The sequence below is a fragment of the Dama dama genome, chromosome 5 (assembly GCF_033118175.1).
Source record: "Dama dama isolate Ldn47 chromosome 5, ASM3311817v1, whole genome shotgun sequence".
Lineage (NCBI taxonomy): Eukaryota > Metazoa > Chordata > Mammalia > Artiodactyla > Cervidae > Dama > Dama dama.
In genome coordinates, this window is record NC_083685.1 from 111447939 (window position 1) to 111473178 (window position 25240).

Below are 25240 nucleotides of genomic sequence, written 5' to 3' on the forward strand. Positions count from 1 at the left end.
AAAGAAACATGGTTTCTCTACTCACAAGACTTCTGACACTGAATGTGAGGATTTTCCATACCAAGCAATTCTGACACTAACTACCCATAGTTAGTACAAGACCTCACAGATTAAAGGTTCAGTCCCCATCTTCAGACATCGATCACAAGTGGTGGATCCTAAGGTACCCACAGTTTTGTCCAACTCTGGTTACAAATTGGGGGTTCCCTCAACACCCTCCTTGGGTTCGATAATTTTCTATAATGGCTCACAGAACTCAGAGAAACACTTTACTTACTCATGTGTGTGTGTGAGTCACTTAGTTGTGTCCGACTGTGCAACACCATGGACTGTAGCCCACCAGGCTCGTCTGTCTGTGGAATTCTCCAGAAAAGAATACTGGAATGGGTAACCATTCCCTTGTCCAGGGGATCTTCCCAACCCAGGGGTCGAACCCGGGTCTCTGGTCGAACTGCAGGCAGATTCTTTACCAAATGAGCCACCAAGGAAGCCCTTACTATTGCCAGTTAAATATACAGGATAGTATAAATGACAGAGATGAACAGACAGATGAAGAATACAGAGCAAAGTGCAGAAGGGTCCCAAGTTCAGGGGCTTCTACTCCCAGGAATGAGTGCACCACCCTCCCAGCACTTGGAGGTGTTCACCAACCTGCACCCTGCTTCTTAAAGTTTTTATGGAACTTCTATTACTCAGACTTGATTGATTCAATCTTTTGCCCCTGGCGACTAATTCCATTTCCAGCCCTTCCCCCCTCCCCATAGGAGGCTAGAGAATGAGACTGAATGTTCTAACTCTCTAATCACGTGACTGGTTCCTCTGGCAACCAGCCCTCATCCGGAAGTTATCTAGGGGCCCCAGCCACCAGGCATCACATTAACAAACAAAAAGACACTTACCACTTATCGCTCCAAAGACTCGAGTCTTAGAAGCTCCTGTGTCAGGAACAGGGGACAAAGACCAAACATTCTAATAAAAAAAAATGATTCTAGCACCCCTATCATTCAGGAAATTACAAGGGTTTTAGGAGCTCTGTGTCAGGAACTGGGAGCAGAAACCAAATATATATTTATTTTATCACAATACCACACAACATAATAGAATATCTGGTCAGGGAGTTCCCTGGCACTCCAGTAGTTAAGATTCCACAGTTCCAATCGCAGGTCCGATCCCTAGTCAGGGAACTAAGATCCCACAAGCCACCTGGTACAGCCAAAAAAAGAAAAGAAATCTGGTCAGTGTTCAAATTTCTCTCTAAAGAATCCACCTGACAATGTAGGAGGTGTAAGAGACAAGGGTTCAATCCCTGGGTCAGGAAGATCCACTGGAGAAGGGCATGGCAACCCACTCCAGGCTTCTTGCCTGGAGAATCCAATGGACAGAGGAGCCTGGCAGGCTACAGTCCATGAGGTCGCAAAGAGTTGGACACAGCTGAAGTGACTTAGCACACAGGCTTATAAATGACACATTTTTTTCTTTTGAATTTGGGATCCACATAAGGTACACACAAAACAACTGGTTGTATACATTTTAAGTCTTTCAAATGATAATAACCTCCTCCCTGTATTTTCTTTCCCCTCCTAACGAAATTGTTGCAGAAAAGATGATTTGTCCTGTAGATCCAGACTGTTGGTCAACCTGATAGCTCGAGTCTGGACTTTGCTGATTGCATTCTCATGGTGTAATTTAACATATTTTACTATCCTCTGTGTTGCTTGAAACTTGCTAGTTTGACCTAAAGTCCTGATCAGATTTAAGACTGTCTCCTCAGCAGGGGCATTTTATAGGTGGTACAGGAGAAATGTGTTTCTCTACTGGCAACTTTAGCAGCTGTAGATGATTGATGCCCAGATCCATTCATTCATTCATTAGGAGCTGCAAAATGGAAACAGTCTACTTGTATCATTCCTTTTTTTCTTAAGTAATTTTACTTATTTAGGTTGGCTGTGCTAGGTCTTCATCACTGCGTGGGTTTTTCTCTAATTGCGGTGAGTGGGGGCTACTCTCTAGTTGTGGTGTGTGAGCTTCTCATTGCAGTGGCTTCTCTTGTTGGGGAGCACAGGCTCGAGGGTGTGAGGGCTTCAGTAGTTGCAGCTCCCAGGCTCAACAGCTGTTGAACATGGGCTTAGCTACTCCTCAAAATGTGAGATCTTCCCAGACCAGGGATTGAACCTGTGTCTCCTGCATTGGCAGGCGGATTCTTTACCACTGAGCCACCAGGGAAGCCTGCCTTCTTCATTTATTACCTAGAATACTTCTATAAAGAGAATTACATCCCTCCCCTACATCTACAATTAGCTTCCACACAGTAGGCACAGTTCTTCCAGGAGAGGCAAGCTCACAAAGTTATGATTCCCTAACATCCTCCAAAGGCAACTACTAAGGATTTTCTTTAATCATTACAAACTTGTGAATTTAAATATATCTAAAATGAACATATTCGATATGCTTCCATCTGTTGTATTTATTGGGCTTCCCTGGTAGCTCAGTGGTAAAGAATCTGCTTGCAATGCAGGAGACCCGGGTTCAATCCTTGGCTTGGGAAGATCTCCTGAGGGAGAGCATGGCAACCCACTCCAGTATTCTGGAGAATTCCATGGACAGAGGAGCCTGACCGGCTACAGTCCATGGGGTCACAAAGAGTCGGACACGACTGAAGCGACTAAGTAGCAACAACAGCATTGCATTTATTATTCTTATAATTATATAAAATATAAACATCATCCCCAAACCAAATGTCCAAAACAAGTCAAGGAAATCCAGTTTCTGTTAATATTCCCATCCTCTCTACTCTATATCCTATTTTCCTTTACATCACCTTTTTTTTTTAGGATCAACACACACATATATCCTTTTTCTTACTAGGACTAGGGTACCTCCTTCTCTGTTACATGACAAAAAGAAGTTATAAGAGAGTTTATACAATTTGATCTCAAACAAAAATATTATGTTTAAATGTATAATAATAGAAAAAAACCCACATCTTTCATGTTTATAACTATATCTGCTCTCTAGGAGCCCTGCAATCCCACACGCCCTTTGTTTTGCCAAGTGGAGTTAGGTCTTAACTGCACTCTTGTCAAGCAAGGGGCAGAGCTGAATTGCAAAATCAAGGGGGCAGGAGTTTAAGGCCTGGAACTGGGAATGGCTCAAAGTGGGAGACGAAGGAGCCAGAAAGAGCTGCATAAGACAGGCCAAGAAGGGTCTGCACAAGGTGACTTTTGAGCTAAACTGTCCTCCCTCACTTTTATCAAGGGTCACTGGGTAAAACTTACATCATTCACTAGTGTTTTAAGTAAGAATGGATTCTTTGGGACGGATCTGAAGCTATGTCGAAGGCTGTGTAGAGGATAACTGGGCCCAAGGCAGAGAGGCACTCAGAGCAGTGGACAGATTCATAAAAATCCATGCAAACAGATGGAAATGTGCCAAGATGGATCCTGGTCATCCCCAGGTAGTAACTGATTTAACAGTTGTTTTTAGAGTGGGGGTCATTTTTCTACTTTCTAAATTTGTATGCAATAGTTATTTTATAATTCAGGGGGAATCATCCTTATTTTAAAACAAAATAGAATATAGAGATGCTCAAAGAAATGAAGGAAGTGGATTCACTCAAGGGCCGCACCAGGCCACCCTGCCCTGGACAAGGGTTCTATGCCTCCCCCAGCCCTGGGAAGAGAAGCCAGCAGTGACTTCAGGGAGTCTGTGGGGGGCATAGCCAGGGCAGCCATACCCTCATGGTTAAGGGACCAGGTTCAGGGCTTGAATGCAGCCCTGCAACGTACCAGCTGTGGGCTTGCAGAAATACCTCCAGCCTGTAAGTTAGGCATCAGTTCTGTTCAGTCGCTCAGTTGTATCCAACTCTTTGAGACCCCATGGACTGTGGCACACCAGGCGTCCCTGTCCATCACCAACTCCCGGAGTTTACTCAAACTCATGTCCATTGAGTCGGTGATGCCATCCTATCATCTCATCCTCTGTCGTCCCCTTCTCCTCCTGCCTTCAGTCATTCTCAGCATCAGGGTCTTTTCAAATGAGTCAGTTCTTCACATCAGACGGCCAAAGGGTTGGAGTTTTAGCTTCAGCATCAGTCCTTCCATTGAATATTCAGGACTGATTTCCTTTGGGATGGACTTGTTGGATCTCCTTGCTGTCCAAGGGACTCTCAAGAGTCTTCTTCAACACCACAGTCCAAAAGCATCAATTCTTCGGTGCTTAATTTTCTTTATAGTCCAACTCTCACATCCATACATTCAGCATACTCATCTATAAAAGAGAAGAGCTATTCCCACTGGGTGAGATGTTGGGAGGATTGAACAAGACAGCAAATATAAAGTGCTTAATGCCATGCCCATCCCTTGGAAGCAGATAGTAAATATTTTTGCAATGGGCCATGACCTCCCTATAAAGTAACCAAAGTGTCACAGTTTCCCCCATGCAGATGCTTAGGCCAGTCTTGAAGCAAAACCCAAAACCTCACTCTCCCCTAAAGAAAGCCATCTCCTCAAAAGCACCAATGAGCAATCACTATTTTACCAAGCATTTGCTCCTGCAGTGAGGAGGAGCAGGTGGGACACACACCAAGTACAAAGTTTTCCTCCCAAAGGCCACCTGAGATCCATCGTTTCTCCCAGCCCCTCCCTCTCCACCTGTCCTCACTGAATGCATGGCCCCCAGCCTTGATGGTGCACTTACTCCTTCCCTGGGGTTTCATCCTCAGCCCTTCATTTCAACTCAGGTGGAGGTTCCTCCACCTGCCCCCTAAGGCCCCTTAGGGCACTGAAATTGCTCTTCTTAGAAGGTGAACTGGGGGTTACAGATTTAAGCCAGTGGGTTTTTCCTGATACACATAGGAAAGAACACTGAGGTTCAGAGAGATTATGCAATTCACCTTGTAGCAGGGAAGGAAAAATCTGATCCCATACGGGATCTATTTCTTTCAGTTTAAAATCTACTTCTGCTTCATTGACTACGTTAAACCTTTGACTGTGTAACATAATAAACTGTGAAAAATTCTTAAAGAGCTCGGAGTACCAGACCACCTTATCTGCCTCCTGAGAAATCTGTATGCAGGTCAAGAAGCAACAGTTAGAACCGGCCATGGAACAACGGACTAGTTTCAAATTGGGAAAGGAGTACATCAAGGCTGTATATTGTCACCCTGCTTATTTAACTTATATGCAAAGTATAACATGAGAAATGCCGAGCTGGATGAAGCACAAGCTGGAATCAAGATTGCCAGGAGAAATATCAATAACCTCAGATATGCAGATGACACCACCCTTATGGCAGAAAATGAAGAGGAACTAAAGAGCCTCTTGATGAAAGTCAAAGAAAAGAGTGAAAAAGCTGGCTTAAAACTCAACGTTCAAAAAACAAAGATCATGGCATCTGGTCCCATCACTTCACAGCAAACAGAAGGGGACAATGGAAACAGTGAGAGACTTTATTTTCTTGGGCTCCAAAATTACTGAAGATGGTGACTGACAGCCAAAATGCTTACTCCTTGGAAGAAAAGCCATGACCAACCTAGACCGCATATTAAAAAGCAGAAACATCACTTTGCCAACAGAAGTCCATATAGTCAAAGCTATGGTTTTTCCAGTAGTCATATATGGATGAGAGAGTTGGACCTTAAAGAAAGCTGAGTGCTGAAGAATTGATACTTCTGCAAGTGGTATTGGAGAAGACTCTTGAGAGTCTCTTGGACAGCAAGGAGATCAAACCAGTCAGTCCTAAAGGAAATCAACCCTGAATATTCATTCAAAGGACTGATGCTGAAGCTGAAGCTCCAACACTTTAGCCACCTGATGCATAGAAAAAGACCCTGATGCTGGGAAAGATTGAAGGCAGGAGGAGAAGGGGATGACAGAGGATGAGATGGTTGTATGGCATCACCGACTCAATGGACATGAATTTGAGCAAGCTCCAGGAGTTGGTGATGGACAGGGAAGCTTGGCATGCTGCAGTCCATGAGGTCACAAAGAGTTGGACACAACTGAGTGACTGAACTGACCCTTTGTATTCTATTGCTTTTGCTACAAGTTAAGAATGCTGCCTATAGCCTGAAATATACAGAATAGTCCATTCTCAAAGCTCTGACCTTTAAAAGGTATAACAATTTTCCACTCATATAGAAATTAAAAGTTTCACAACAGAGAATAACATTTGTCTTATTGAAGGTTTACAAGAACTTCAAAACCTGACCTACACAGACAGTTGCAGGAACAAAGGATTTGGGCAACAAGAAGTCTGCAGCAACGAACCCTTTTGAACATAAGCCTGGATTATCATTCCAGGAAGATGGTACTCTGGGACACTTGTCCACCATCTTTTCAGTCTGCAGGCTTTCCAGATAAAGTCGCTATTCCTTGTGCCAGCAACTGGTCTCTTGATTTATTAGCCTGTTGTGTGGTGAGCAGCATGACCTTGGACTTGTTAACAGTCTGAAGACAGAACAGACAAGTAGCAGGACAGCTTTTCAAATGGTCCCTTGATTCAAACCCCTAATCTCGGGACTTCCCTGGTGGCTGGGTGGTGAAGAGGCTGCCTGCCAATGCAGGAGACGTGGATCTGATCCCTGATCCAGGAAGGTCCCATATGCTGCAGAGCAACTGACCTCGTGCACCACAAATATTGAGCCTGCCCCTCTAGAGCCTGTGCTCTGCAAAAAGAGAAGCTGCCACAACGAGAAGCCTGAGCAACGCAACTAGAGCGTGGCCCTCGATCACCACAACTAGAGAAACGGTCTTACAGCACAGCCGAAGACAAAAATAAATAAAAATTTAAAACAACAATCTTGTCAGCAGGGCCTCCTGTGGGGACTGAAATGATTCCCCTAGGTTTGGGCTGCAATGCTGGAAGCTCTCAGGTCCTCAGGAGCATTTGGGAAGAAAGAAAGGAACACACCCAACGTGCACACACTCACACTCAGATACCCATCCACAGGCACATACCAATAGCACGCACATGCACTCTCACCCCATTTATTCACACACACACACGTACACACATATACACACACGTCATCCCACTCATCTCTAAGCCACAACTGAACTCTGGAGATTCCCCTGACCCCTCGGGGACAGGCATGTGCCCAGCGCAATGCTGGTCAAAGTAGGAGTTCAGACACCATTTAAAGAAAGGAATTAAGGGTCAAAAAAGTTTTTTAAACTCTAGTTATATGCTGTGATAGCTGCCCTGTCCATAGCAGCACTGGCCACCCAGACTCAGTCTTCAAGCATGAAGTAACATCCCCCGCTCACCAAAACCTGGGATTGCACTCCCAGGCACTAGCCCCATCAAGAAAATGACTAACCCCCTTAACAAGGGCAGAATCATCCAAGACTTCTGGAAACCTGGCCCCTCTGATGGCCATGCTGCCCAGCAAGAAGAGGGTCACCGCCACCCAGGCCAGCGATCTTGTCCAAACCCAGGCGCCTTACCTACGAAAGAGCTAATGCCACCTGCTTTGTCAGAATCCTGTGAGGCAGGAGTGGGAAACACTCAGGACAGCACCTCGTGGGTAGTGAGTGCTCAGTAATTGTTAGTTTCACAAAATAAAAAATGTATTGCCCAAGAATGAACACTAATGCAAACCATGGACTCCGGGTGATTGTGATGTGTAGCTTCATTGATTATAACAAATGTACCACTCTAGTGGGAATGTCGATAGTGGAGAAGACAGTCATGCCTGCCTGGGGGCAGAAGGGAATTCTCTGCACCTTCCTCTCAATTTTGCTATAAACCTGAAACTGTGATAAAGAACAAAGGTTTTTTTTCTACTTATTTCCTAGAATTTCTCTCAGGAAGAGTGAAATGGCAACCCACTCCAGTACTCTTGCCTGGAAAATCCCATGGACGGAGGAGCCTGGTAGGCTACAGTCCATGGGGTCGCAAAGAGTCAGACATGACTGAGCGACTTCACTTTATTTCCTAGAATTCCTCTCAGGAAGAATGTTATTAGGGGTTAACAGGACAGCATCTAAGCTATTTGGGACAAAAGACAAGGCCAATGCCCCCAGGCCCCTGGGACACGGTCAGGTGGCCATGAAAATAGTGAAAGTGTTAGTCACTCAGTGTCTGACTCTTTCTGACCCCATGGACTGTAGCCTGCCAGGCTCTTCTGTCCATGGAATTCTCCCAGCAAGAATACTGGAGTGGGCTGCCATTCCCTTCTCCAAGGGAATCTTCCCAACCCGGGGACTGAACCTGGGTCTCCTGCACTGCAGGCAGAGTCCTTACTGTCTGAACCACCAGAGAGGCCCTCAGGTGGCCATATTTGGTCACTAACTGGTGGAAGTGTCAGCTTGGGCTGAGCGTGTGAAACAAAGCGAGAGACCTTCATCTTCTGGGTGATAGAACCCTCAGCCCTGCCCAGGAGGGGACCCAGTTCGGATGGGTGAAGAGAAGCCACTTGGGGAAGGAAAAGATCACATGACTGACTCTTCACATGACCATCCCTGAGCTGTTTTCTAAACTGGGAGCAGGAAGCAGTTCGTCAGCTCATCAGAGAAGATCGAGGAGGGACCAGAAGACCAGGAGAGAAGTCTGATGTTGGTAAAGAGAAGGCTGGGGGGAACAGCCAAGTGTATGAGTGTGGATTTGCCACTTTCTGGGCCAATGAACCCTCTCTTCAGTCTGGAATCACCTAGAGCAGTACCTTCCAGGAGAAATATAATGCATGCCACCGCTGTAACTTTAAATTTCCTAATAGCCACATTTTTAAAACAGAAACAGGTGAAATTAATGATCTATTTTATTTAACACAATATATCCAAAATATTATTTCAATAAGTACTCATACAAAAGTTACTGAGATATTTTACAGTTTTTTTCATGCTAAGGTTTCAAAACTCCATGTATGTTTTACATTTAACAACACATTAAGTATAAAATGCAGCTGCCTTCAGACTGGTCCTGTTTCCAGGGTTCATGAGCCACAGGTGGGCCCCTACATGGCCCTTCAAGAGTTGGATTTAACTGAGGGAAGGTGGGTGAGTGCAGGGGAGAACAACGGCCACCCAGAGAGGCCTGGGCTCCTCCAGATGACCCAGGCTCAAGGCAGAGCTGCACATTGAGGGGAGCTGAGTGCCTGGGGTAGGGTACAGAGGTGTGGGGTACTTAGTTCAGGGGACACCCAGCTGTGCCCTGTCAACTCTCTCTGTGTTTCTTCCCCAGGATCTTAAGTACAAGCCACTCACTCTCTCCCAGTTGGTAGGAGAGATCTTCTCACGTCCATAGGAAGGACTTGAAGTCCAAGGAAGACTTGCTGCTGGGTGAACACAGAGGTTTTCCTGAAGATGACCCTTATGTGAATTACATTAGCTTTTTGTGTGTATGTGTGGTCCCATGAGATCTTAGTTCTCCAACCAGGGATCAAACACACGCCCCCCTGCATTGGTACATTGCAAGTGCAGAGTCTTAACAACTGGACTGCCAGGGAAATCCCTACATTAGCTTTTCAAAAAATAAAAGGGCAGACTGCCACACACACCTTTGTGGTTCTCCCAGAGAGGGGCCAGGTCTGAACTGATTTCCACACCACACATCTGGGGTTCTTTACTCCATCTGAAATGTCCACCCCCACCCATATGCCACGGGACTCCTTCTGCCATACTCAGGACACAGCACCTTCTGTGCACCTGTGCCTGGCACTTCCTCCCTTCTGCCTGGGTCCCTGGCTCCTTGGGAGCATCTTCTGAACCCTGGCAGGCTGTGAACTCTCTGACAATGGGCACCAGGCCTGGCCCTTCTTGGCTTCCTCCACGAGACCAGGCTACCCTTAATCCTCCCCCCAAGCAAGTCTGCAGTTGGCCTGCCCAAGGAAGGGGAGCCAGGGACTCTGGCCTGTAACTCCCTCCTAAGCAAAGCTGCCTCCCCTCATCCCATCCCATCCTCTGCAGGATCCCAGGGGAGGGGGAAGGAGCGGAAGGCAGGATGGGGAAGGCAGATGCTCTGCCGGCAAAGAAGAACTGAGCAGGAGTCCCTGGCAAGGGACGTAGTTCGGGGGACTAGGAGAGGAAACGTGAGAACAAGAAAATAGACTGGCGGGACTTCCCTGGTGGTCCAGTGGTTAAGAAGCCGCCTTCCAGTGTAGGGGACATGGGTTCGATCGCTGGTCGGGAAACTGAGACCCCACATGCCTAGTGGCAACTAAGCCCATACAGCACAACTACTGAGCCAGTGTGCCTAGAGCCCGCGCACCAGCAACAAGCAGCCACCACAGTGCGAAGTCCCCACACCGCAACCAACAGCAGCCCCCACTCACCGCAACTAGAGAAAGCCTGCAAGCACAAAGCAATGAAGACCCCGCACAGCCAAAAATGATAAACAAATAAAATACTTTTTTAAAATAAATTTTAAAAAAAGATCCAGTGCAGCCAAAAAAGAAGAAAACAGCCTGGCAGTGGGGGGCGGGGGAATGGTTGGAGGGTAGTAAAGCATAGTAGGCTCCAGGAATTTTCACCAGCAGGCTCAAGATCGAGATCGTTTCCAATACCCCATAAAGGTCTCTCGTGTCACTTCCCAGTATCCAACACTGAGTGTGGGGAGGCTGAAGAGATGATCGAGGAAACGCACATCTCACAACAACCCCGTGCAATCTGGGTGGTCAGAGCCACAGCAAGCCAAGGTCTGCCTCGTTTTCCAAGTGGCAAGAACAGCAGACTTCATTCACTGAGGAAGGGTGAGGGGGCACGATTCCCAATATGTACATACATAACCAGTAGCTCCCAAGTAAGGAAAGCAAGAAAGAGCGCATCTATTTGGCTTTCAATCAAGTTAAATCCTGTGCCCGTTACCCCTCCAGCTGCTCAGAAATCCAACCTTGGGTGTGACAGGGCCTCCAGTGATCCCTGGGGTTCCCTCTAGGTCAGAGTTTTCTTTAGCACCGGAGCTACTGGGAACTCCGTTGGACCAGATCAACCATCTGCCCTGGTTACCATGGAGACACCTATTTCCCCAGAAGATGTGATTCTTTCCTGGTGGGAGAGTCTGCTGCTTGCATGCCAAGTTCAGAGCCCTGGGGAATCTTAATCGAGGCTGAGGGTCCCCAGGTGTCCCACACAGCCATGTCCTTACCACATCCTGAGCTCACCCCAGAGAGATGCCCACGTCTGCCTCACTCTGAGGAGCTCGCTCGCTCTTTCTCCCTTCTTTGCTGAGAATCTCACATAATCTGCTTAGTGATTTAATAATGTAACATTTTACCCTGTCACATATATTCTCTTTAAATCACCTCAAAAACTTAAGAGAAAAAGGTGTGAGTATCCCTCTGTGCAGATGGAAAAAAAATGGAGGCTGGGAGACTGAGGCATCCAGGCAGGAAGAGATAGAGGTGATACTCAGATTCAGGTAGCCCATGCTCCGTGTCCTGCCAGGACTCAAAACTACGAGCGTGGTAATAAATCAGCCGGTATTGTCAGCAGGCACAGATGTCACTTTCAGAGAAATTCATCCTGGCTCCATCAGTACGCCACAAGCTCTCCGGGCTGGAAGCAATCTCCACACTGGATAGTGGATTCTTACAGACCTCTCCTTGGAAATGTCCCCAGCAAGGAGCACAGAGCTATGGACTTTAGACCTGGCAAAGGTCTTAGAAATTCCTGAGTCCTCCTTCTGGGGGATAAAATGAGAGTCCCTGAGAGGCGAGCAGAGCCTAGGAAGCTGGTAGTAACCAAGAACTTGGTGTCCTACCTGCCCCAGGCTTCGCCTCTGAACTGCACCCTGCCCAGAGCAAAGCTTGTGTGTGTTTGTGGCAATAACTGTTTACAGTGCTCTGGACATCAGGTCCCTGCAACAAGAGCTGGGGAACGTGCTTATCTAGGGCCACCCTCCCTGCCCTACACCAGGAGGCCAGATCCAGCAGCTCCCCATGGAGCCCAGAGTTGGACCTCTGAGAAGAACTTTTCTCAATGCTTCACCCCAGGACTCTCTAAAAGGGCGGCAGAAGCTACAGTCTGGAGCCAGGGGTCGGTCATTCCTATCACTGAACACCTTTGAGACAGGCTGGGACCTGGGACCCTTTGCTGAAGTGCTTGCACCTGGACAAATGTCTCCTCAAGCAACAAAACACAAACTGTAAGGAACTAAAAATAACTGTGTAAAAAATAAAATAATTGAATTCAAGTACAATTGGGGCAAATTATGGACAACAAGATACAAAAAGACCAAAAACCTAACTGCTACTTGTTTTTTTTTTTCTTGTTTTTTTTTTTTTTTTTTTTTATTAGTTGGAGGCTAATTACTTCACAACATTTCAGTGGGTTTTGTCATAGATTGATATGAATCAGCCATAGATTTACACGTATTCCCCATCCCGATCCCCCCTCCCACCTCCCTAACTGCTACTTGTGAGGAGCCGGGAGCAAAAGCAGGGAAGTGCTCAAGGCCCCTGCACACACCACCACCAAAGAAGAGGGCAAACCGCTGAAGCCTCCCGTCTGGCCCAACCCCTGGATATGCCGCTACCCTCTGTCTGCATAAAGAACCGACCCATCCCTCCTCAGGGAGCAAAGAAAAGAAACTGTTGCTTGTTTTTGCTCTCCCATGCTACAGCAGGGGCCCCAATAAAGCTTTGCCTGGATTTTTCGTCTGGCCTCTTATCAATTTCTATTGAGGGCCAAGAACCCTGATCAGTGACACCTATATGCCTGTTTGTCTGACAATCACTGAGCACCCCCGTGTGCAGGCACCTACTATGCATACACAGAAAAGGAGACAGGCATGTACCCCGCTCCTTTGAGCTCACAGTCTAGCAGGGACATAAATAAGGGAACAGGAAGAGCCAGATTATGGGCATGCCACCTGCGCCATCACACAGAGCCCCGTACCCAGGAGAGCCCTGTGCTTGGCTTTGCTGTCACTGTCTTGAAATTCTGAACGGTTTTGGAACAAAGAGCCTCACGCTGTCATTTTGCACTGGGCTCAGCAATTTATGTAGCCAGTTCAAGGAACAGGCAAGCAAAACACACTGGCTAATGCCAGATAGAGGAAGTCGGGGCAGAGTAAACTCCCCGCTGAGTCCCAGAGAATGAGTGGGAGACACCAAACAGAGAAGCAGAGGGAAGAAAAGGGAAGGGACCACACGTACAGACCCTGAGATAAGAAAGTTCAGGTGCTTCAGAGAACACTGTAGAATGTGGGGCGTGGTGATACACCATGAGGCGAAAAGGGAACTAGGACCAAGAAAAGTCAAGATAATCTTGATGAAAAACAAAACAGGGGTGAGTGCTATTGGACACGAAGACTTTTTGTGAAACTCCAGTAATTGAGAGATTGTGGCTTGGTGGTAAATAGACCAGTGAAACAGGACAGAGTCCAAAAATGAACCCATGCATAAATGGAAATATGACGATGATAGAGAAGGCAGGACAAATCAGGTATTAGTCAACAAACGTGGCTGGGACAATTGGCTATCCACAAAGGGAAAAATATTAGAGCCCTGTCTCACACCACACACACACAAAATTCCAAGTGGTTTAAATACCTAAATGTGAAAAGGCAAAGCTTTAAAACTTTGGGGGGGGAAAGAAACAGAATCTATCTTAAACTGGAGGCAAAGAAACTATTTCTTCAACATAACATAGAAAGGATGGAAAAGATCAGCTGGACCACATTGCTACTTTTGTATATTACAAAATATACATGCCCACTGAGAAGGCCAGTTCTGACTCTTTCACTTTCTCTCCCCAAACCCCTTTCAAGCAGAGCCATGTCTCTGCATATAGAGGTTCCCAGGTGGGGGAAAGTTGTGTTCTTAGCTTTTCAGACTGGGATGGGTGTGAGACTGTGACACCCCTGACTTCTAGCCATGGTAACCCAACTTCTGACATAAAGGAAGCCAAATTATTATTTAAAGATTACTTAGTAAATATGGAATCAAAAAACCAAGTACACCCAGCTTTTCCTCACCCGGGGCTTTGCAGATTCTGGACTCTCATCTTGCCCCACAGTGGACTCTTTCCCACCCTCTAAGCATCAGCTGGGATGTCACCTCCTCAGAGGCCTTCTGGAGCCCTTGTCACTCTCTCATGTCACCTTATTCTTTCTTGGCACCTAACACAATCTGTCATCTTATTTCTTTATTGTCTCTCTCCCCGCCAGTAGACTCCATGGAGCCCAGCATCAAGAGACATTAGCCGGCAGCCCTTGGGACTAGCACACATTTTATTTGGCTTGCACAGTGTTTTCCCCAAAATTAAATTTATTGGCAATCTTTAGAAATCAAGAGATTTTATATAAACATCTGAATTTCCAAGTTGTCATGAAGACGATCTAGCACAACAGGGTAGAGGTGCCTGGCGGCTGCAGCCTCTGGTTTTCAACCCCTGGCCCCTACCACACCCCATTACATCACACTTGACTGTCTGCACTCCTTTATCTTACCTGTCTGACCTCTGGCGGCCTTTAGAGTCTAAAACCTCGCTATGTCCCCCTGCAATTATGAACATTTCAATTAATAAGCTGAAAGTGCAAGAAAGGTTGACCGTTTTCTTTTCTTTTTTTTGGTCCCCGGAGGGTGGGGAGTTGGGAACGGTGGGATGCGGGTTCTTAGATCTCTTGACAGGATCCAACCGGGGCCCCCTGCTTTGGAAGCAGTGCAGTCTTAACCACTAGACCACAAGGGAAGTCCCAGGTTGACTGTTTTGAAGGCAATAATTCAACTAAGCTCTGGGAAAGCTCAACTCCACACAATATGTATGACACCAAGGACCCTCTTCTAAGTGCGTGAATTCTTCTTGGCCCCCAGAACCAACGTTACTCTCCCTTGAACTCCTGCTGATGATCTGGACATTCTTTCCTTAAACGATCTAAATGGTAAGCTTAAAGTAGATTAATCCATTTTTAAATCAGATTCATCTAAATGATAAATTAATCTAAGTAATAAGGTTTTGATTACAGTACTGTACATTGATTGACGTGCGGCCCTAAATCCGTCAAGGAGTAAGTAAATCTATAAAGTAGGGAATTGGGTGGGTTCATACACAGTGGGAATTTGTCGTGTTTGGGACGGTCACCATCTAAATCATCTCTAAGGAGTGCCAAATCTACCCCCAAGAAAAGACCCGCCCGGCAACAAGGTCAAGAAGGCAGAACCCTCCAGATCATAGTACGCAGGCGTGACCGAAACCTCCGCCAGTTGTCTGCGCCGCCGTCACCCTCCTCCGGCACTGCGCAGGCGCTTAGACAGACCAACCTTTCCCTCCCCCTTCCATCTCTCCCGTAGTCGAGAGGACGCCCTCCCGCAGCACACAGTTCCTGCGCAAGCGCCGTCTCGCGTCCCCGCCCGAGGGCCAATTGGAAGCGGCGGCGGCTGGGCGCAGGGGGCACAACGCCGTGGGTGGGGCCTGGACGTGAGGGCAGCGCGCTGGCGTCACAGGGGCGGCTATATAAGTGAATACAGGCGCCGCCCCTCCGCCCCAGTCACTGAGCCGCCGCCGAGGACTCAGCAGCCTCCCCCTTGAGCCCCCTCGCTTCCCGACGCTCCGTCCCCCCTGCCCGCCTTCTCCCGCCGCCGCCTTCCGCAGGCCGTTTCCACCGAGGAAAAGGAATCGTATCGTATGTCCGCTATCCAGAACCTCCACTCTTTCGGTAAGTCCCAGAAAGTCCCGAGGGGAGGAAGGCCCCGGTGGGGCCGCGGGGCGCTCCGGCCCTTAGACAGGGCCAAGAAAGCTGCTAAATGTTGTAGGTCTTCGTAAACTTGGGCGGAGGGGAACTGTCTTGGCCCGCGGGCTGTGGGACCGCGGCCTGGGCCTTAGGGTTGGCTCTTGAGCGCGACCGGAAGGAGCGGGCGGGAGGTCAGCTCTTGGGCGGGCTTCGCGTCTCGGGTGGCGCATTTACTAATGGCTCCCGGGCCTCTTCGGGCCACACCCGCCCCTCCCGCCACCCCAGCGTCACGTCCGGCACGTCACCGCCGTTGTCACGGTGCCGGGAGGGAGAGGCGGCGCCAGCCCTAAGTGACACCCGCGCGCGCCAATGGGGCGGGAAGTGTGGCCCCGCCTTAGAGCTCGGGTTCCGGCCGGTTGCATCAGCTGGGTGGGGCTCCGCCGGCCTGCCCTGGCTCCCCCGACACGTGATCGGCTTCCGAGGGCGGACCTGGGGCAAGAAGCCCAGGCTTTCTCCCAGGCTGGGAAAGCTGGCCGTCCCGGACTGACCTGTTCGAGGAGAGCCAACAAAGAACATGTCTGATGGCGACCAAGCCCTGACGATTTCAGTATCAGTTTCTGCACGCAGAAGAGATCCAGTGGAAGGGTGGCAGTGGCATCTGAGCGCAGCATCACTAAACGAGCTTGACCTTTCTTCCTAGACCCCTTTGCTGATGCAAGTAAGGGTGATGATCTGCTTCCTGCTGGCACTGAGGATTATATCCATATAAGAATTCAACAGAGAAACGGCAGGAAGACCCTTACTACTGTCCAAGGGATCGCTGATGATTACGATAAAAAGAAACTAGTGAAGGCGTTTAAGAAGGTAGGTTTTTAATGAGATTTTAAGAAAATCTCATTAAATATTTACCCTGCCTCCATGGAGCTGCTGAGCTTACTTACTGAAAGGGGTTATTATTGGCATTCAAACTGTTGCTTGGCTTAATTTGTTTTACTTGTGGTGGTGTTGCAGAAATTTGCCTGCAATGGTACTGTAATTGAGCATCCAGAATATGGAGAAGTAATTCAGCTACAGGGTGACCAGCGCAAGAACATATGCCAGTTCCTGGTAGAGGTGAGTTCTGCTGCCTTTTTTTTTTTTTTTTTTTTTTTTTTTTTGGTACATTTGTGCCTCTTGCCTGGCTAACTAATCTCAGATCTGTCTGGTCTATTTAGTTTCTTCTAGGGACATAGAAGTTTGTTTTATAAGGCTAAGCCAAACAGTTTTTGAAGTTCATAGTGTATTTCTGGAAAGGAGGGATTTGTCCACCTTAAAGCTTACTAGCTTGAATCTAGTTTAAGGGCACCCCACTCCAGTATTCTTGCCTGGAAAATCCCATGGACGGAGGAGCCTGGTAGGCTGCAGTCCATGGGGTCATTAAGAGTCAGAGACGACTGAGTGACTTCACTTTCATGCAGTGGAGAAGGAAATCGCATCCCACTCCAGTGTTCTTGCCTGGAGAATCCCAGGGATGGGGGAGCCTGGTGGGCTGCTGTCTGTGGGGTCGCACAGAGTTGGACACGACTGAAGTGACTTAGCATGCACATAGACATTAAAACAGGATGTCTGGTTGGCTGCTCTTAGTGGCAAAATCTTATTATACTGATGATAAACTGAGTGTACCCTGAGTTCAGTGCATCTTGGCTCTGGGACTTCTCTTGGCCAAGTGTAGAAGTAGGAAGAGAAGATTGCTGTCTTCAGAAAGGAGGCTTTAACTCTGCTCCCTCTTAAAACTGCCCTTTTTTCCTTTTCAGATTGGACTGGCTAAGGACGACCAGCTGAAGGTTCATGGGTTTTAAGTGCTTTTGGCTCACTGAAGCTTAAGTGAGGATTTCCTTGCAATGAGTAGAATTTCCCTTCTGTCCCTTGTCACAAGTTTAAAAACCTCACAGCTTGTATAATGTAACCATTTGGGGTCTGCTTTTAACTTGGACTAGTGTAACTCCTTCATGCAATAAACTGAAAAGAGCCATGCTGTCTAGTCTTGAAGTCCCTCATTTAAACAGAGGTCAAGCAGTAGGCGCCTGGCAGTGTCCAGCCTGAAACAAAGCAATAACAGTGATGTTTCAGCCAAGTCCAGAGCCCCAAGATCACAGATGGCTATGTCTGGCCAGAAGCTCCTCGGCAGTCCCTCTGCAAAGTTCCCTGCCCTGAGAAAATGTCACCACCTGAACAGTCCTCGATGAAGCGGAGAGTGGAGGATGGGTGAGGCAGCTGTACTGCTAGAGGGTGCCTTCGGTGGCCAGGGAAGGATCCCTTGATGTCTCCAACGTGACTGGGTGGGCAGAGCTTAGAGCAGCCACCCTCCAGTGAAGTGACAGGACATCTGGCTTGCCACCAAGGTCTTCACGACCAGACATGTTCTAGCTAATTGATATCCAAACTAGAATGTGAGGCCAACCTTCTATCAGTTAAACTTTTGACAAGGGAACAAATTTCAAACCAATGTTATCAGTCACGTAGCTGTAGAGCTTGCAACTTACTAGCAACAGCTGCCCCATGCCTTGTGAAATAAACTGGTTTTTTGGTTTTTTCCCCCCTCTTCAGTTTTAATGTTATGTAATGTATTTAAACCCTTATTTAAATAAAACTTGTTTTCAGAAACATTTGACTTGCAGATTCTGTTTAATATATAATCAATCTTGTACATGTGGAGGAACCACAGAAATGGCAATAGAGGATACATCTGGACCCACAGCTCCTTAACTGGAGCCTGACCCTCTTAGCCAAAAAAAGTAGAGAGCTTGTCTTTCCAAGCACACTCCCTACCCCGCCTTGTTAGCCACTGTGTAAGCATTCAGTCAGAGCTCTGTTGTCTCAGTGTCCTGAGAAGACCTGCTGAGAATGGTCATGAAATGTCAACACTTGTCTACTTAGTCACCAGACCATCTTGTTAGCCTCCTGGATGTACGATGACTTGGTGTAGAGGCCACCTGGGAACAAAGACAGTGAATGTGTCTGTGGAACCAATGAGACTTGGGTGGATCTCAGAAGATAATAGCACAATTGCATCTATTTGATGCATAAGAAAAATGAGATGTGGAAATTTGCAAGGCTAGTAGGTGGTAACATGTTTTTTAGGACCCAGGGCTCCACTGCTTTTCCCACCAGATGACCTAAATATTTTACAGAGGTTGCCTGTTTGGTATATGCAAGAAATCGTGGGACTCAACGATTCAGGCTAGTCAGGCTGTGCTCAAATGCTGACCCCAGATAGGAGTGTGAGACTGGCACATGGCTTGTGACAAGGCAGAGGTCCAGGCCACCAGTGGCTCGGCCAAAGAGCTGCAGCATCTCAGGGTTGGGAAATCACCACCCCCATCCAGACCTGGGAAGGCTCCATAAAGGTGTCATCTGAAGCAGGGCATTCCAGGCAAAGAGGAGTCAAGACCCAGAAGTGACAGAACTCTGTGTGAGGAAGCCACGGTAGGCCCATTTAACTGGAACAAAGCCCCTGCATAGAACCAGAAGTGATGCAGTACTTCCTTATCACATGCCAGGCTGGCGCTAAGTGACTCATTTCACAGTGGAGACTCAGTCCCATGGTGGGGAAGAGGGAATTGGAGAAGAGGGCTGAGTGGAAGGTTGGAGTAAGCTGAGTGGCCTGAGCCACAAGCAAGACTTTTTGATACTAATATGCAAAAGAATTTTGAGTAAAGCATGTCTCCCAGGGATCTTGCTGGTGTTCCAGTGGTTAATAGTCCCTCCCACTGCAGGGAGCACAAGTTGATCCCCTTTCAGGGAACTAATCCTGCATGCTGTGTGGCCCAGCCCCAAAAGTGAGTGATTAACAAGACAGTTAATTAAATTTATGGCCGAAAAGTCTCCTAGCTCTGCTCCTTGGTTCCTCTCTCCCACCCCCAGTTACTTCTCTGCCTCCTCTTTCCCCTGTCTCCTGTCTCCTGCCCACTCCCAGGCATCAGCCCCCAGTGCCTACCCTCTGAAACAGGGACAAAGACAAAGTGCAGACTGGTCAGCTAAAATGAAAGCTTGTATTTTTAATCTATAAATAGGTCCAAAAAACCCAGTATATTCCAAAACAAACATTGTACCAGAAGGTTCTTGAGTTGACCTTCCTTGTTTACCAACCTGGGTAGTTCCTCCTTGTGGCATCAGGGTCAAAAACTTTACTATGACTCTGAAAAAGAATATATGTGTAACCGAACCACTATACTGTACACCTAAAACTTACACATTGTAAATCAACTACAATAAAAGTTTTTTTAAAGGAGTTAAATTTTTAAATCTATATAGGAAAAGAATCTGAAAAAGACTGAGTATATGTATATGTGTAACTGAATCACTATGCTCTATACCTGAAACTAGCGCAACATTGTCAATCAGCTGTACTCCAAAAAAGGAGACAACAGAAACAACACTTTACTATTGACTGTTCACTATTACTTTGAAATTAAGAGCTCCCTGAAAAAAAAATAAATAAATAAAAATTTTAAAAAAAAAAAAAAAGAGCTCCCTGACTAATTTTTAGCTTTTAAGGAGATAAGACTTTATTTCAAAATTAGCTCATAACCTGAGGCTTTGACAGTTTCTTCTCTTAGCTCCAATTAAGATTGATAAAATGCACTGTTCTTGGGAGAACCTATTGAAAATTCAGATTCTAAGCCCCTCCCAGGACAGTTCGGCTGTGCTGGGTATTAGCTAAACAGTGCCCAGGTCCCAACTACTTTTCAAGGGCCTAAAAAAAGGTCTAAGAACTGAAGGGAAATGTATTATCTCCTAAACTTAACTCAAAAACTGCAAAATCATGATTAACACTACAGCAGGTAGCATCCTGGGTACCTACAAGGTAATTCCTCCATGGGCTTCCCAGGTGGCGCTAGTGGTAAAGAATCTGCCTGCCAGTGCAGGTAGATGTAAGAAATGAGGGCTCAGTCCTGGGTCAGGAAGATCCCCCTGGAGGAGGGCACAGCAGCCCACTCCAGTATCCTTGCCTGGAGAACCCCATGGGCAGAGGAGACTGGCAGGCTACAGTCCATAGGGTCACAGAGTAGGACACAACTGAAATGATTTAGCATGAATGCATGGAAGCATAATAAAGGTTCCAGTGAAAGAATCATTTTTAAGGGAGTCCACTTGGCACCAGTGGTAAAGAACCTGCCTTTCGGGTAGGAGATGCAGGAGACGTGGGTTCAATCCCTGAATTAGGAAGATCCCCTGGAGAAGGAAATGGCAACCCACTTCAGCATTCTTGGCTGAAAAATTCCAGGGACAGAGGAGCCTGGCAGGCTCTGGTCTATGGGATTGCAAAGAGTTGGACAGACTAAGCAAGCAGGCACCAGGCAGATTGTAAAATTTATAAACATCTTTTTTAAAATGTTACAGAAATACTTCCACCTCAAACGTTACAAAAATGTTTTTTTTTTTTTATATGAACCAAAAAAAAGTTTTGGAAAATGTATATCTGTCTGGCCTATGGGTACCTTTTTATTCATTTGGTATGAGGTGTGATGAAGCCTCTGAGGATGTTACAGAAGCCTACAAACTCCAGAAAATGGCCCTGCCTTTAGGTCCAGAGATTCTGATTCAGAAGCTCTGATAGGGGGCCCAAGGACTGGCCTTTTTAATCAGCATCTGCCAATTCCTATTGGGAGAGCCACAAACTCCACTTGAGGAAACACTGCTATGGCTAATGGGAAGCTACTGAGGAACTTGAGAAACATGTATGCAGGTTAGAAGAAGCACAGTTAGAACCGCAAATGGCAAAATGGACTGGTTCATATTGGGAAAGGAGTATGTCAAGGCTATGTATTGTTACCCTGCTTATTTAACTTATATGCAGAGTACATCATGCAAAATGCCAGACTGGATGAAGCACAAGCTAGAATCAAGATTGCCAAGAGAAATATCAATAACCTCAGATATGCAGATGACACCATCCTAATGGAAGAAAGCAAAGAACTAAAGAGTCTCTTGATGAAGGTGAAAGAGGAGAGTGAAAAAGCTGGCTTAAAACTCAACATTCAAAAAACTAAGATGATGGCATCTGGTCCCATCACTTCATGGCAAACAGAAAGAAATGGAGACAGCGACAGACTATTTTCTTGGGCATCCAAAATGCAGATGGTGACTGCAGTCATGAAATTAAAAGATGCTTGCTCCTTGGAAGAAAAGCTATGACAAACCTAGACAGCATATTAAAAAGCAGAAACATCACTTTGCTGACAGAGGGTCATATAGTCAAAGCTATGGTTGTTCCAGTAGTCGTGTACAGATGTGAGAGTTGGACCATAAAGAAGGCTGAGTGCCAATGAATAGATGCTTTTGAACTGTGGTGCTGGAGAAGACTCTTTTTTTTTTTTTTTTTTTGGAGAAGACTCTTGAGAGTCCCTTGGACAGCAAGGAGATCTAACCAGTCAATCCTAAAGGAAATCAACCCTGAATATTCTTTGGAAGGACTGATGCTAAAGCTGAAGCTCCAATACTTTGATCACCTGATGCTAAGAGCCAACTTATTGGAAAAGACCCTGATGCTGGGAAAGATTGAAGGCAGGAAGAGAAGAGAGCGACAGAAGATGAGATGGTTGGATGGCATCACCGACTCAATGGACATGAGTTTGAGCAAACTCTAGGAGACAGTGAAGGACAGAGAAGTCTAGCATGCTGCAAATGGGGTCGCAAAGAGTTGGACATGACTGAGCAACTGAACAACAACAATTGAGGAACTTTGAGCAGAAGAGAGACATCATCAGAGCTAAGCTTGAGGGCAAATCATGAGTATTTTATTTAAGATGGTTGAAAAAGGGGTGACCAAGGATTACCAGCAGCTGAGAAACCAAACCCTGAGACTTTGTGAGAGTTTGTATATAATGTACACGAGTGCACTTTCTTCATAGCTTTGATCAGATTCTTTTAAAGGAAGCCATTACCCAAAACGGTTAAGTATCACTGGTCCATGATTTCTTTCTGAGGCTTTCAAAGCCCCAGGGATTATCAAAGGTTTTCCAGGCACATCCCTACAAGCAGTAACAGTGCCTATTTCAATATCAATTTTTAAATTAATGACTATTTAAAATATTTAAAAATAACTCTAAAACCGAGTGTGGGTTGAGCAGAAGGCGTGCACAGCGGCCAGACTGCACGGCGCTCAGAAGCTCATTCGTGACTCATTCACTCCACAGCCACTATCACCAGCCATCCTCCAGCCGTAGTCATCTAGTTGGTTGCGAGGTTCAAATTGTCATTAATCTTTTAGACCTTTATGGTTAATTTATACCCAGAATGGACGACTGGTTGAAAACAGGAAGCACAGGGAGCAGAGAGGTTGAAAAATGCTAACGTGGGAACATGGATGCGATAGTCATTCTGTTCAGGTGTCAAGTCATTGATTTTCACTCCATTTCTGTGACATAGTAGAAAACAAACACAAGCGCAAATCAGGGGCAGGGAGATTGCAACTTCCTTAGTCCCTTGGTCCACTGTGGAAACAGAACTAAAGACCCAGTGCTCAGCATCCCCTGGGAGCCTGTTAGACGTGCAGAATTTCAAGCCCACCTCAGACTTACTAAAGGGCTTCCCTGATAGCTCAGTTGGTAAAGAATCCGCCTGCAGTGCAGGGGACCCCTGTTCGATTCCAGAGTTGGGAAGATCCCCTGGAGAAGGGATAGGCTACCCACTCCAGTATTCTTGGGCTTCCCTTGTGGCTCAGATGGTAAAGAATTCGCCTGCAATGCAAAAGATCTGGGTTTGATCCCTGGGTTGGGAAGATCCCCTGGAGAAGGGAAAGGCTACCCACTCCAGTATGCTGGCCTGGAGAATTCCATGGATTGTATGTAGTGCATGGGGTCACAAAGAGTCGGACACGACTGAGCGACTTTCAGACTTATTAAGTCCATCTTCATTTTTACAATCTTCATTAAAAGAGTTTAAGGAGCACCAGTTTGGACCATAAAATTAGCAGCCTTCAGGGATTTCCCTGGTGGTCCTGTGGTTAGGACTCCACACTTTCACTGACGGAGACTTGGGTTTGATCCTTGTGCTGGGAATGAAGATCCTGTGAGTTGCATGCCAAAAAAAAAAAAAAAAAAGATTTCCCCAATTAAAATTAGCAGACTTCATAGATTGATCTGCAAGCTAGTTAAGCAAAGACGGTAATATTATATGAGTTTAAATATTTTTATAAGTGCATTTTCCATTACAGTTTTAGATTTGCATTGAAATGCACAAAAACAAACAGTGGAAGAATGGAAAGCAACAGTTTTGAGCTGAATACGGACTGATTAGTATCTTGGCAGTAGCTGAGGGGTGCAGGAACCTGGCTGTCACAGCAGTCAACTGGGGACTCTCCAGTGGGACCAAGCCTGAGCTCAGCCCTCAGCCTCACGCCAGAATCCCTGGGGTGGACCATGGGTGGTGATGAGCTCCCCATTCACCACCATTGAACCCTACCAAGCCTGCAGCTCCCATTCATCTGATTAATGATGTCAAAAACAATGTTGCAGCAGAAAATACAGTGATGACTGTATCAAACTTGGCTTTTCACTTATTGGGACCAATGACAGCCCTCATCTCTCAGGTGCGATTTGTTTGTTGTTGTTGTTGTTGTTGTTGTTTGGCCACACAGCGTGTGGGACCTTCCCCAACCAGGGGTGGAACCCATGTCCCCTGCATTGGCAGGCGGACTCTAAACCACTGATCCAGCAGGGAAGCCCTACACTGGGGCTTTCTTTTTGTGGATTTCAATTGTAGACTTTTGAAATTGCATTTGATAAAACCCTGTGATTTGCAAACCAACATATCAGACTGACATGGGAGCTTTTCAGAAATGCAGAATCGCAGGTCCCCTATGAGACCAACTGAACTGGAATCTACATCCGAGCAAGACCCCCAGGGGGTCTCATACGCATTAAAAGTTGAGAAACACTGTTAGGAAACCCACTAACGAAGCCTCTACACACTCTACACATTGCTTCTGAAATAACACAAATCCCCCCGCCTGCCAAATTAAGAACTGTTGAACTTCTGGTGGTGCAGTGAATAGGAATCCTCCTGCCAATGCAGGGGACACGGGTTCAATCCCTGGTCTGGGAAGATACCACATGCTGCGGGGCAACTAAGCCTGTGCGCCTCAACTACTCTACTGAACCCCGGCTGTAGAGCCCCAGGGCAGTGACTACGAAGTGCCTAAACTACTGAAGCCCAGGCACCTAGAGCCCGTGCTCCACAATAGGAGAAACCATTACAATGAGAAGTTCGTGCACCGCAACAGAGAGCAGCCCCACTTTCTGCAATTAAGGAAAGTCCTTACGCAGTGACAAAGACCCAGCGCAGCCAGAAATACATTGTTTTCAAAAGTTAAAGGGCATTGATTTTTTTCAAATGATCAAGAATCATTGCATTTCAGTCAAGGTTTCCACAAGACTTTTGACAAGGGGACCAAGACAATTCAAGAAGGAAGAATGTAATCTTTTCAATAAATGTGCCAGGACCATTGGATCTCCACAGGCAGAAAATGAAGCTGGACCCCTACTTTTCACCATATGCAAAAATTAACTCAAAGTGCATCACAGACCTAAATATAAGAGCTAAAAAGAAAATAGAAGACCTTCATGGCCTTAAATTAGGCAAAGCTTTC

The 25240-nt window shown here is 46.6% G+C and overlaps 1 protein-coding gene across 1 annotated transcript; it reads left to right on the forward strand.

Annotated features, from left to right (window-relative positions):
* Nucleotides 1–15407: 15407 nt before the first annotated feature.
* On the forward strand, nucleotides 15408–18254 carry EIF1 (eukaryotic translation initiation factor 1). Its single transcript, XM_061143996.1, has 4 exons — nucleotides 15408–15594; nucleotides 16310–16473; nucleotides 16621–16722; nucleotides 17403–18254. The coding sequence occupies exons 1-4, from the start codon at nucleotides 15564–15566 to the stop codon at nucleotides 17445–17447; spliced, it is 342 nt and encodes a 113-aa protein (XP_060999979.1). The 5' UTR covers nucleotides 15408–15563; the 3' UTR covers nucleotides 17448–18254.
* The last annotated feature ends 6986 nt before the right edge of the window (nucleotides 18255–25240 follow it).